Source organism: Littorina saxatilis, linkage group LG8 (genome assembly GCF_037325665.1).
Source record: "Littorina saxatilis isolate snail1 linkage group LG8, US_GU_Lsax_2.0, whole genome shotgun sequence".
NCBI lineage: Eukaryota > Metazoa > Mollusca > Gastropoda > Littorinimorpha > Littorinidae > Littorina > Littorina saxatilis.
In genome coordinates, this window is record NC_090252.1 from 23,553,660 (window position 1) to 23,568,659 (window position 15,000).

The 15,000-nt window shown below is 41.1% G+C and overlaps 1 protein-coding gene across 1 annotated transcript in view; it reads right to left on the reverse strand.

The window, feature by feature from the left end:
• LOC138973087 (uncharacterized) overlaps positions 1–15,000 on the reverse strand; it is a 49,211-nt gene that overhangs the window by 30,189 nt on the left and 4,022 nt on the right. Inside the window, exon 2 of the mRNA XM_070345746.1 lies at positions 7,150–7,358. Coding sequence (XP_070201847.1) covers positions 7,150–7,358 — 209 coding nt within the window. The remainder of the gene's footprint in view (positions 1–7,149; positions 7,359–15,000) is intronic.

The following is a 15,000-nucleotide window of genomic DNA, read 5'->3' on the forward strand; positions in this document are numbered from 1 at the left end:
AGAGAAAAGCAATCTATTGGATTGCATTGCACTCCGTCTTAGCGTTCGGGTTTGGGCGGACCAAGCCTTACTTACTGTAAGTCTCGGTGATGACACTCCCCCCACCACCACCGCGACCACCACCACAACCCCTTCGACCTTTCCTTCCCTCTTTATATTTAGTCAAGTTTTGACTAAATATTTTAACATCGAGGGGGAATCGAAACGAGGGTATGGTGTATGTGCGTCTGTCTGTGTGTGTGTGTAGAGCGATTCAGACTAAACTACTGGACCGATCTTTATGAAATTTGACATGAGAGTTCCTGGGTATGAAATCCCCGAACGTTTTTTTCATTTTTTTGATAAATGTCTTTGATGACGTCATATCCGGCTTTTCGTGAAAGTTGAGGCGGCACTGTCACGCCCTCATTTTTCAACCAAATTGGTTGAAATTTTCGTCAAGTACTCTTCGACGAAGCCCGGGGTTCGGTATTGCATTTCAGCTTGGTGGCTTAAAAATTAATTAATGACTTTGGTCATTAAAAATCTGAAAATTGTAAAAAAAAATAAAAATTTATAAAACGATCCAAATTTACGTTTATCTTATTCTCCATCACTTGCCGATTCCAAAAACATATAAATATGTTATATTCGGATTAAAAACAAGCTCTGAAAATTAAATATATAAAAATTATTATCAAATTTTTTTCCCCGAAATCAATTTAAAAACACTTTCATCTTATTCCTTGTCGGTTCCTGATTCCAAAAATATATAGATATGATATGTTTGGATTAAAAACACGCTCAGAAAGTTAAAACGAAGAGAGGTACAGAAAAGCGTGCTATCCTTCTCAGCGCAACGAATACCCCGCTCTTCTTGTCCATTCCACGTGCACTGCCTTTGCCACGGGCGGTGGAGTGACGATGCTACGAGTATACGGTCTTGCTGCGTTGCGTTGCGTTCAGTTTCATTCTGTGAGTTCGACAGCTACTTGACTAAATATTGTATTTTCGCCTTACGCGACTTGTTTTATATTTAGTCAAGTTTTGACTAAATATTTTAACATCGAGGGGGAATCGAAACGAGGGTCGTGGTGTATGTGTGTGTGTGTGTGTGTGTGTCTGTGTGTGTGTGTAGAGCGATTCAGACTAAACTACTGGACCGATCTTTATGAAATTTGACATGAGAGTTCCTGGGTATGAAATCCCCGAACGTTTTTTTCATTTTTTTGATAAATGTCTTTGATGACGTCATATCCGGCTTTTCGTGAAAGTTGAGGCGGCACTGTCACGCCCTCATTTTTCAACCAAATTGGTTGAAATTTTGGTCAAGTAATCTTCGACGAAGCCCGGGGTTCGGTATTGCATTTCAGCTTGGTGGCTTAAAAATTAATTAATGACTTTGGTCATTAAAAATCGGAAAATTGTAAAAAAAAATAAAAATTTATAAAACGATCCAAATTTACGTTTATTTTATTCTCCATCATTTGCTGATTCCAAAAACATATAAATATGTTATATTCGGATTAAAAATAAGCTCTGAAAATTAAATATATAAACATTATTATCAAAATTAAATTGTCCAAATCAATTTAAAAACACTTTCATCTTATTCCTTGTCGGTTCCTGATTCCAAAAACATATAGATATGATATGTTTGGATTAAAAACACGCTTAGAAAGTTAAAACAAAGAGAGGTACAGAAAAGCGTGCTATCCTTCTTAGCGCAACTACTACCCCGCTCTTCTTGTCAATTTCACTGCCTTTGCCATGAGCGGTGGACTGACGATGCTACGAGTATACGGTCTTGCTGAAAAATGGCAGCTACTTGACTAAATATTGTATTTTCGCCTTACGCGACTTGTTTTATATTTAGTCAAGTTTTGACTAAATATTTTAACGTAGAGGGGGGAATCGAGACGAGGGTCGTGGTGTATGTGTGTGTGTGTGTGTGTGTGTGTGTGTGTGTCTGTGTGTGTGTGTAGAGCGATTCAGACTAAACTACTGGACCGATCTTTATGAAATTTGACATGAGAGTTCCTGGGTATGAAATCCCCGAATGTTTTTTTCATTTTTTTGATAAATGTCTTTGATGACGTCATATCCGGCTTTTCGTGAAAGTTGAGGCGGCACTGTCACGCCCTCATTTTTCAACCAAATTGGTTCAAATTTTGGTCAAGTAATCTTCGACGAAGCCCGGGGTTCGGTATTGCATTTCAGCTTGGTGGCTTAAAAATTAATTAATGACTTTGGTCATTAAAAATCGGAAAATTGTAAAAAAAAATACAAATTTATAAAACGATCCAAATTTACGTTTATCTTATTCTCCATCATTTGCTGATTCCAAAAACATATAAATATGTTATATTCGGATTAAAAACAAGCTCTGAAAATTAAATATATAAAAATTATTATCAAAATTAAATTGTCCAAATCAATTTAAAAATACTTTCATCTTATTCCTTGTCGGTTCCTCATTCCAAAAACATATAGATATGATATGTTTGGATTAAAAACACGCTCAGAAAGTTAAAACAAAGAGAGGTACAGAAAAGCGTGCTATCCTTCTTAGCGCAACTACTACCCCGCTCTTCTTGTCAATTTCACTGCCTTTGCCATGAGCGGTGGCCTGACGATGCTACGAGTAAAATGGCATTGCGTTCAGTTTCATTCTGTGAGTTCGACAGCTACTTGACTAAATATTGTATTTTCGCCTTACGCGACTTGTTATTTTTCTTCCGAAATCAATTTCCACCAAATGTATATATCTCTGGCGTAACTAGGAACTACACAAAAACACCACAATTTCCTCTTGGACCTTTTCGGCGAAGTTTCCAATTTCCGCCCCATGAGAAACTGAGGCGAAAAGGGTACCCGATCAAGCCAATCGACGCAATGGCGTGTCGGATCACCGTGGCACGGTTCCTCATCAGCGATTTCGAACTGGACTGTTTTTGTTCTTCCGTACTCATGGTTTTCTCTTAGGGCATTAAGAGCGCCTAAGGGTGCATTCTGGGTATTTTTAGCGTTTTTATAACCCACCAAACTCTGCCATGGATTACAGGATATTTTCCGTGCGTACTTGGCCTTGTGCTTGTGTGTACACACGAAGGGGGATAAGGAACATAAGTTGACCTGCAAGATCGGAAAAATCGCCAACCTTGACCCACCAGACGCAACCAGGATTTGAACACTCAACCTTTCGCATAGGATGCCGGTGTAACACGAGAAAATTACTCCCACGAGATTTTTACTCCGGAGTAAACATTTCGTACGAAAAAGTTACTCCCTTTACGAAAAAAGCACTCCCCCATTGCACGAGAAAATTACCACCCAAGACAGGTGAGTTCCGAGTAAACATTTCGTACAAAAATGTTACTCCCCTGACGAATAAATAACGAATAAATTACTTCACCCCAACACGAGCAATTTAACTTCCCATGCCAAGTGTACGACATTTTTACTCCCTTGTCCCCTGTTAGTCTTGGTGGTGGAAGGGGTGGAAGGAGGGTAGCGCGACATTCGTGTGCGCGAGATCACATCTTGGCATTATCCCTTCGCCCGCATCCCATTTTTGCGTACGAGATTTTTACTGGAAGTAAAAACAAGTCGCGTAAGGCGAAAATACAATATTTAGTCAAGTAGCTGTCGAACTCACAGAATGAAACTGAACGCAATGCCATTTTTCAGCAAGACCGTATACTCGTAGCATCGTCAGTCCACCGCTCATGGCAAAGGCAGTGAAATTGACAAGAAGAGCGGGGTAGTAGTTGCGCTGAGAAGGATAGCACGCTTTTCTGTACCTCTCTTTGTTTTAACTTTCTGAGCGTGTTTTTAATCCAAACATATCATATCTATATGTTTTTGGAATCAGGAACTGACAAGGAATAAGATGAAAGTGTTTTTAAATTGATTTGGACAATTTAATTTTGATAATAATTTTTATATATTTAATTTTCAGAGCTTGTTTTTAATCCGAATATAACATATTTATATGTTTTTGGAATCAGCAAATGATGGAGAATAAGATAAACGTAAATTTGGATCGTTTTATAAATTTTTAATTTTTTTTTACAATTTTCAGATTTTTAATGACCAAAGTCATTAATTAATTTTTAAGCCACCAAGCTGAAATGCAATACCGAAGTCCGGGCTTTGTCGAAGATTACTTGACCAAAATTTGAACCAATTTGGTTGAAAAATGAGGGCGTGACAGTGCCGCCTCAACTTTCACGAAAAGCCGGATATGACGTCATCAAAGACATTTATCAAAAAAATGAAAAAAACGTTCGGGGATTTCATACCCAGGAACTCTCATGTCAAATTTCATAAAGATCGGTCCAGTAGTTTAGTCTGAATCGCTCTACACACACACACAGACACACACACACACACACGCACACACACACGCACATACACCACGACCCTCGTTTCGATTCCCCCTCGATGTTAAAATATTTAGTCAAAACTTGACTAAATATAAAAATGGGGAGTAAAACTTTCGTGGAGGGGGTAATTTTTTCGTGCCTTGGGGAGTTCTTTTCTCGTACGAAAAGTGTACTCGGAGTAAGAATTTCGTACGAAATAATTATTTACTCCGAAGTAAAGTTTTCGTGGAGTAAAAATGTCGTGCTACACCGGTGTCTTATCCACTTTGACCTTTCCACCCTTCTGTGTGTGTGTGGAGGGGGGGGAGGGGGAGGGGGGTTCTTGATGGAAGTAATGATTGTGTACGCGGAATATGGTTGGACTGGAGCGGTTTTGTAGGCTTATTTGCTTTTTATGTATGTAGAATATGTTTATATGTGTGGCTGAATAAGTTTTTAAAAAAATTAGAATAAAAAATTAAGAATTAATAATTAAAAATTTAAAAAAAATTATTTTTCAAGTAAAAATAAAAAATCATAAAAACAGAATCGTAATTTAGCCAAAGAAAAATATTGAAATAACTTGCTAAAATAATATATCAGAATGGGGAACTTTCAGGTAGGAGGGTAGTATGTGCCGAACAGCCGAACGCGACCCTGCTGGACCCTAGTACTAGCGTAGCCTTGTTTGATCAATTCAAATCAAATCAAATCAAATCAAATCAAATTTTATTTTACGAGGGTTGTGGCATAAGCAATATAAACGAGCTTCTTTTCAACCAGCCCTCGCCCAGAGAGGGACTATTCTAATCTTAAATACATATATATATATATACAAACGTAAATAAGAGAGAGAGAGAGAGAGAGAGAGAGAGAGAGAGAGAGAGAGAGACAGAGAGAGAGAGAGAGAGAGAGAGAGAGAGAGAGAGAGAGAGAGAGAGAGAGAGAGAGAGAGAGAGAGAGAGAGAGAGAGGTCTTCTGCATCCCATTACATTGAGTGGGCTTTCTCCTCGTATGTAACAGGAGGGGCTTAAATTGCATAGAAAGTTTGAACGAATGGACACGGTAATAAATGCTTACATTGGGGTACGAAAATGGGTGCAGTAATTGTTTGGCCGAGTTTGAATAAATAAACAAAAAAGTATAATAAAGAAAATTACAAAAACCATAAACACACAAACAACGGTAATGTTGAACTTTAGTGTGTTAAATTCATAGCTCGTAATTCATTTAAGCCTCCACATTTGTAGAACCTGCACTTGTAATCATAACAAGTCATTTTAGATCCCATTGAAGTCACGGAATTAACTCCGATGAACTGTACGGTTGCATTTCGTTTACATGCGTCAAAGAAGGAATTATTCGTATGGGCGGACAGGGGAGGCAACTCGATCGTGTAAATGATGTCCCTTGGTTGAAAACGTACGCCATTTTTGCGGTATTTTTGTCGATCAAACAACCAAATTAATTGATTATGCTTTGAATCTCAATCCCTCAATTAATTTCACGACAAAATGTTCTTTGGCTTGATTACAGGGACTAGTATGAAACATTTTTTTAGCAAAGAATGCCACTGGATTCTGAGCTGTGAATTTAACACAGTAAAGTTCAAGATTACCCAAACAACTAACAATAATGATAATAATAAAAAAAACGCTCGCGCTGGACCCGAGTACTCTTCAGACTGGCTCGCTCCCCCAGTATAAAAGTTTTTGTCTTGTGCACGTTTAAGACCAAGTGATTGCTCTGTGTGAATTACAGGCATTCCCTTTCCTATATAAATACATTGCATGCGAGGATGTGCGTGGTGACTGGCCTTTCTCTTTTATATGATCACAGTGAAAATGCACACACACACATTCACACACACACACACTCTCTCTCTCTCTCTCTCTCTCTCTCACTCCCTCTCTCTCTCTCTCTCTCTCTCTCTCTCTCTCTTTCTTACACACACACACACACACACACACACACACACACACACACACACACACACACAGACTCATGCACGCGCATGCACACACACACACACACACACACACACACACACACACACACACACACAAACAGTAACACTAACACATGTGCACAAAATGAACACACACACACACACCGCGCGAGAGAAAAAGACTACAGGGATGATGCATTAATTGACGTCAAAGACTTTCGACCGTGACGTAATCTTTTTATGACGCTATATTTCTCGTCACTGTGTGACGCGTTCGGCTGTTCTATCAGACTGCCTGGCTGGATGTGGCTCCGCAAATTCCTCCCACCGCCAAGTCGTTTTTTTGTGGTTTATTTCGCATTTAGGTCCCAGGTAACATTATGAAGTTTTAATACGATCAATCGGACCTATTATCAAGTTAGTGTGTCAACTTTTGAACGAACTGCGCCCAGTAGTTTCCAAGCAATAAGCTGTTAAGTCGAGACACACACACACACACAGACAGACAATTAAAGTCTGCTGGACCCTAGTACTAGCGTACTCGGGGATAATATTACTACTACTAATAATAATAATGCGAGAAATTATAACGCGCACATATCTCACCACAAGGCGACTCAAGGCGCACTCATACACAAACTTTTGCATAACAACTCAAGCATACACTTACGCATAAATTGCATGAAGATGACAAGGCAACAACACAAACAGAGACACGGCACTCAAAAGTAAGCATGAAAAAAAAATTCAAACAATGATTATGTACATGGCTATTTACAACTGATCTAATTTAGGCTTGCGGGTGAGATGGGTGATGGGTTTCCTGTTAAACAAACAAGAAAACAAAACGCATACCGCCGCCCTTCCGCCTCCCAGGCAGTCCAACACCCCGTCTTGGTCGATGTCGACGTTGCAATTCACGCCAAACAACTCGTGCCGGGAATAGTGTCTCCAGAGTTCTCTCCCTGTTAGGCCTTCCAAGGCCATCAGGCCCCCTCTACATGGATCAGTGCCGTTGAAATAAATGTCGCAAACCACTTGTGGTAAGTTGGAACTTTCTGTACCTGAAAGACACAAGAAATCACATTTATCAATACATTATTCTGAACTTGTTTAATATTCTTAAAGGCGCAGTCAAAACTCACGTGACCTCAGGCAAATCATGTTGTCGGCGAACACTTGGGGTAAGCGATCATTTCCGCAACAAATCGTAAACTCCGATGTGTATATTTTCGAAAGAAATTGGGTAATATCGAGCGGGCACTGCATAAAATACACATCGGAGTCAGTTATTTGCTTTTATCGTTGTTTTAACAGGTCGTCAATGTGTATCCTGTTAGAACGTGTGTTTCCTTGTTAAGGCTGTTTGGACGAGGTTTTGTTAGCGGGGCGCAACTCCCAACATACACATCGGAGTCAGTTAATCGCTGCGATTGCTGGTTTTAACTGGTCAACCACGTGCTATTGTTTGACAGGTGCTCTGGGGCGCAACTCTTCCACAACGCTTGCAAATCCCGACAGAGTTATTTCGGGCAAACGTCTATTCCTTCGGTTTATGGTTCAACGCCAGCACTACAAAATATGACGATGAATTGAATCGCGACGACGGGCGCAGTGGCGTGGTGGTAAGACGTCGGCTTCCCAATCGGGGGGTCGTGAGTTCGAATCCCGGTCGCTGCCGCCTGGTGGGTTAAGAGTGGAGATTTTTCCGATCTCCCAGGTCAACTTATGAGGGCCCCAAAGGGGGGGTATCATCACGATCACGGGAAGGGAAATTTTAGCTGTCACGATCACAGTTACTTGATTTTTGTTTTCACGATCACGAACACCAGTGGCAAATCACGGTCACGGTAAAAGTTGCATGTACAGAAAGCACGTGTCAAAGTAAACACAACCACACAGTAATTCGCTCCTCTGGATCTATTGTTTATTCAACACAAAGTGAGAACTGTTGCACTTTTTTATTATTATTTTTTTAATTCTATTTCATACACACATAGAAATACATATCATGATTTGTAATCAGTAACAAGAATGTTGTTTTCATTGTTTTCTCTCTCTCTCTCTCTCTCTCTCTCTCTCTCTCTCTCTCTCTCTCTCTCTCTCTCTCTCTCTCTCTCTCTCTCTCTCTCTCTCTCTCCCTCCACTCATACACATTCAACTCTCACACCCTCACTCACACACAATTTCACATTTCCAGAGCTAAATCTTGTAAACCCATTTTCTCAAAAACTATTGGGTGGATTGAAATTAAAGTACATGTATATATGGGTGATGGGTTCTTTATTTTCAACTTTGCCATACAATTTGAGGTACACCATCGCCTGGTTTCAGGGCCTTGAAAAACAAACAGGAATGCTACAGGCCAAAAATAGTTTTACCTGAAAGAAGCGCGCAGTGCCAGTGGCGAAGCCACAAGCATGAGCCTGCTTCGCAGGCGAGCCAACTAGGGGGGTCCGGGAATTTTTTTTCAAAAAACGGTTGAAATCTGTGCAATCTGGTGCATTCTGGGCATCATTTTCAGGGCTGTAATAGTGTTGTGATCTTGTTAAAAATCCTATTTTAGCCTCCCCCCACCACCATTCAACACACCTCCAAACTGATGTGCGCTGGCTTCATTGAGACCGGCGCCCGGTCGTGTTGCGCGATATTCACACGGATCGTTTTTGCGGAAATGTTTCGACTTCACTGACCGGAATAAATTTGACTTTACCGGATTTTGAAAACGGCTTTATCGGATTTCCGGCAATTACCGGAAAAGTAGCATGCCTGACAAAATCCCCAACGAACATGACTTTGATCGTCTTTGACATGAGGATCAAGTGACCCAAACTGGCACGTCTCCCCGCCATTGTTTCTGAATTTAACCCATTGTTGATATTAAAGTTTACAGGCGCTAAAATAAATCCAAGCTTAATGGAAAGAAGCGACAATTAGAATCTATGCCAAGCGTGTCCACGTTGCTGGGGATGAAAAACACATTTCTAGTTTCGGTTTTGGCTACACGCAGACTCGATCTCGAGCCAGTCGAGGTCACACTGAGCGAGTGACAGCCGGACGTGGCAATGTCGACAATGTCAATGATCTCACTCAAACTCAAAGATCTTGAACAAATTTCAAGATCTTTGCCTACATTCAGAACAGTCATAGAGCAACATAGATCAACATACCTTGATATTAATTTTCGTCTTCGGAAAGACCGACCCGTAGCCTGACCTTTCCACCAAGGAAGGCATTCTCGCCGCCTGCTTTGGTCTGGATTGAATCCACAAAATATAACAGAAGTTCGATGACAGTACCGCTGCACGCCATTTTTGATCTTCGAATTCGAATTTGACTGAATGCACTCAAAACTTTTGCACGAAGCCCTTCCATTGGATGAAGTTTGGCACTTTTTTTGTGTGATTGGTCCTCTTAAAGGGAAACAATCGCTGTCAAAATCATATTTCTGAATGTGTTGTTGCTTCCCTTCAATCGGGATTGGCTCCTTGACGAATAGAGGATCATAGAGTGATACAGCTGTGAAAAATGTACGTTGAAAATAAAATGGTTTGCAATAATGCCAATCACGATCACGAAAACAAATCACGATCACGATCACGAGACTTGATTTTTTTGTCATCACGGATCACGGGCAAAGTCCCATCACGATCACAGAAATGGAAATTTCGGCAATCACGGTCACAGAAAGGTCAAAAAACGCCAATCACGATCACGATTTTAAACCCTTTGGGGCCCTCACTTATGTGCAGACCTGCTGGTGACTTAACCCCCTTCGTGTGTACATGCAAGCACAAGACCGAGTGCGCACGGAAAAGATCCTGTAATCCATGTCAGAGTTCGGTGGGTTATAGAAACACGAAAATACCCAGCATGCCTCCCCCGAAATCGGCGTATGCTGCCTGAATGGCCGGGTAAAAACGGTCATACACGTAAAAACCCACTCGTGCTAAAAACATGTGTGAACGTGGGAGTCTAAGCCCATGAACGAAGAAGAAGAAGAAGAAGAAGAAGAAGAAGAAGAATCGCGACGACTCAAGCACAGAAGAGCTTGCACAACAAAACCGTTGTCCTGTAACCAATTAGCATTGCTACGGAGCATTTCCGAGTCTACCATTGCAAGTGTGTCCAAATTATAGCAAAGCGAATGTTCCTGAATACGCCAGATAACGCACACACATGATTTCTTAGCTAATATAATAATAATAATGGTGATTTCTATAGCGCTTTCGAACACACAAAGCGCTTTACAAAAGCAATAACAACATCATTACCAGAATGACGCCATTGACGGAATAGAACACAATCATAAACACTTTACAACAAAAAACAAAAACAAAACATAAATGTTACAAAAATCCAGAGGCTCTTACAGGAACGAACTCTCAGTATACACAACAATTATGATGCACACACACACACACACACCCACACATGTCCACACACACCCCCACACACACACGCACACACACACACACACACACACAGTAAACATTGTTCATCCGAAAGTGCACATTTACAGGGTCGCGACAACTACATCATCATAGAATGCTTCTCTGAAGAGGTGAGTCTTGAGATTTGCTTTGAAAGAAGGCAGAGATGGACTGAGACGTAGAGACAAAGGGAGTTTGTTCCATATATGATCAGCTGCGACTGAAAGACAGCGGCCACCATGATCGTCCCTCTGATACTTAGGAGCTTTGACAAATTTATTTTGGGAGGCAGAACGGACAACCCTTTCAGGATTGTTTTTCTGCACGAGATCGGACAGGTACTGTGGAGCCGTGCCCGCGGCAATTTGATAGAAAATGCAGCAGATCTTGTATTTAATTCTTTGTTCCACTGGAAGCCAATGTAGCTGTTTGAGTAGAGGCGTGACGCTTTGTTTCATAGGTGTTCGAAACACGAGTCTTGCGGCAGCGTTCTGGACTAGTTGCAGGGGCTTGGTGACAGATTTGGGACATTCAGCGAGCAGTGAATTACAGTAGTCTAATCTAGAGAGTATGATATGCCGGAACAGACTAGTCTTTTGGTTGCGTCTTCGGTAAGGTACTGTCGAATGGAACCTATACGCCGGATCTCCATTCGCGCTGCTTTACATGTTTGGACTACATGCTGTTTCATGCTAAGATCTTTGTCAAAAAAGACTCCGAGATCACGGGATGTATCCGAGAACTTGATGTCAATATTGTTCAAAGAGATGGCCTGTGGGAGTTCTGAAATAGACTTAGTATGTTGCTGTTTCACCATACACTTTGTGGTCTTAACTTCATAAGTTCTATGCTGTTATTTTGTGCCTTCACGCTTTTATGTGGCTTATATATTTTTGACTAAATGTAGTAATTTCGCCTTACGCGACTTGTTTCTTTTGTATTTCTTCTGTTTAACTCTACCTATCAGTTTACTGCTAGAGACGGCGCTCTCCGTCTTCCGAGGCCAGTTATCGTTTCTGACATGGTTAGCACCATTTTCCTTGCTTATGAATATTCATAACATCCTGGAAAACGGGAGAAACAAAAGGTCACGAGGGCCGTCCTGCATGTCAGAGCATGCGCAGAGGCCACTTAACTGGCCACTCCGAGATCGATTGTCGTGTCTGCGTGGAAAATGAAATTTGTTTCTGTATTCTGCGATGCTCTCTGCGTGTGTCTCAACTAATATGACTCGCTTGCAGTCAGTGGGTCTCTTTTCCTTCTTTTATTTTTTTTTCATTTTATTTTTATTTTTAAAGATACAGACTGTCCCTTCTTCTCCATCTTCGTCTTCGTTCATGGGATGAAACTCCCACGGTTTTACGTATATGACCGTTTTTACCCCCATCATTTAGGCAGCCATACGCCGCATTTGGGGGATGCATGTTGTTTTTGTGTTTCTGTATATAAGCCATCGAACTCTGACATGGGTTACAGCATCTTGTCCATGCGCAGGTACTCTTGTGCTTGCGTGTACAGAAGAAGGGGGACAAGGCACAAGCAGGTCTGCACATAAGTTGACCTGGGAGATTGGAACAATCTCCAATCTTAACCCGCCAGGCGCGGCCGGGATTTGAACCTACGACCTTCCGCTTGGGAGGCCGGTGTAACACGAGAAAATTACTCCCACGAGATTTTTACTCCAGAGTAAACATTTCGTACGAAAATGTTACTCCCTTTACGAAAAAAGCACTCCATTACACGACTAAAATACTCCCCACGTCAGGTGAGTTCCGAGTTAACATTTCGTACACAAATGTTACTCCCCTGACGAATAAAAAACCAATGAATTACTTCACCCCAACACGAGCAATTTAACTTCCCATGCCAGGTGTACAAAATGTATACTCCCTTGTCCCCTGTTAGTCTTGGTGGTGGAAGTGGTGGAGGGAGGGTAGCGCGACATTCGTTTGCGCGAGATCACAGTCATATTGGCATTATCCCTTCGCCCGCATCCCATTTTCGCGTACGAGATTTTTACTGGAAGTAAACAAAATGAGGAGTAAAAATTTCGTGGAGGGAGTAACTTTTTCGTGCCTTGGGGAGTTCTTTTCTCGTACGAAAAATTTACTCGGAGTAAGAATTTCGTACGAAATTTTACTCCGGAGTAAATTTTTCGTGGAGTAAAAATGTCGTGTTACACCGGTGTCTTATCCACTAGGTCATTCCGCCCAGGATCTAGGATACAATGCAGCTTACTTTCTGTAATCTGCTTAGGAATTAATATGGGGGAAGTCGATCCCTCCGCTTGCACACATACTACAAATCAACATTCTCACTGCTTCTTGTGTAGAGTGGATTTTTTAAAACTCAAAATAAAGAATGAATTCCGCAATTTGATACCAATGGAAGGGGTGGTAAGACGTCGGCCTCCTAATCGGAAGGTCGAGGGTTCGACTCCCGGCCGCGGTCGCCTGGTGGGTTAAGTGTGAAGATTTTTCCGATCTCCCAGGTCAACTTCTGTGCAGACCTGCTAGTGGCTTATTCCAAGATCAAGTGCGCACGGAAAAGATCCTGTAATCCATGTCAGAGTTCGGTGGGTTATAGAAACACAAAAATACCCAGCATGCTTCCTTCGAAAGCAGTGTATGGCAGCCTACATGGCGGGATAAAAACGGTCATACACGTAAAATTCCACTCGTGCAAAAACACGAGTGTACGTGGGAATTTCAGCCCACGAACGCAGAAGAAGAAGAAGAAGATAGCATTAAATTAAATAAATTAATTCATGAAGCATGTCCCACTCTGCAGAGAAAGCACTCACATTCATTTGATTTTTGCTGTGTGTGTTCAAGCGAATGGATGCATGGCCTTATTCGATGTTAAAGCCAGGCTAGATCTAAGATGCCGAGCCGAAACGTTCAAACGGATGGATGCATGATATAAAAGCCTGGCTAGATCTAAGATGCCGAGCCGAAACGTTCAAACGGATGGATGCATGATATAAAAGCCTGGCTAGATCTAAGATGCCGAGCCGAATCGTTCAAACGGATGGATGCACGGCCTTATTAGATATAAAAGCCTGGCTAGATCTAAGATGCCGTGCCGAAACGATCAAACGGAAAGGACAGTGCCATCAGCCATATATTAATGACATGACGCCTTCTCTCCCTATGTGTCAAATATTTGTCTTCTTCTGTTATTTCATTGCCTCGTTTCTGTGGGCAGTTCAAAAAACAACAACAATTAAACCTTCTCTGGCCTACATTCTTTTAAAGGAAACGGTCTAGGGCATTCCGTTTTTTGTAGATCACCATTTGAAGAAAAGTATTGAACTCATTTTTCCACTTATTTAACTAACTAATGCAATATTTAGGTAAATTGTTCATTGATTGTTACAACATTTTCAAATTCATTCACAAGATAATGATAGAAATGTACTCACCAGAAACACGAACAATAAAAATACGAATATACATTTATTCCTCCTCTGCTTCTTTCTCTCTGTAAACGTGTAGGGCTAGTTATTTTTCGGTAACTTACCCAACAACCAAAATCACTTACCCAACAACGGGCCTCAATCCTCGATAGCTCACAGTTTGATGAGCTAGACGTTGGGGGAACTACTTTAGCCGCAGCGATTGAAAAGTTCCGAACGCTCTAATGTACGAAATATACATCTCTAGACCAAACAATGCACACTGCATTTAAACTAGCAATTACAGGCTTGAACACATTAATCTCCATATAAAATCCATGAGTTTGGTTGTTTTCTAAATCCAAATCTAACGATCAGTGCAGAGGAACTCGCTTTAGATCTCTTATAAGTGCAAGCAAACTTCCAAGGCAAGTAACTCTCGTACTCTGTCTAGCGATAAGAGTAGTTCCCCTTCCAAATTTTCTGAACTGAGTTGCAAGGACAAAAGACTGCAATCCGACGGTTAGTTTTCGACAATATTTCATTTTATAAACAGATCACACGCAACCAAATGCACACATCTCATCAATTTAAAGAACATACAGCGGTTTCATACACTATTTAGCCCCTGAAAACTGAACTTCATACTGTTTTTAACGTTGGAACACGGGTGCAAAAGTTCGTCTGCTAGTCCCATTCGAAGAAAGAACATTTTCTAAGCAATACCAAAACATGAACTATCTGCCTTTACCGCCACAGCAGAATAACAACATAACTGTGTACTTGATTTTAGTCCAAAACAGGGAAACTGACAAGAAGTGTTAACAGAATTGAATGATTTTCCCTGCGCAGGTAGACTGGTTGAGTGAATAGAAT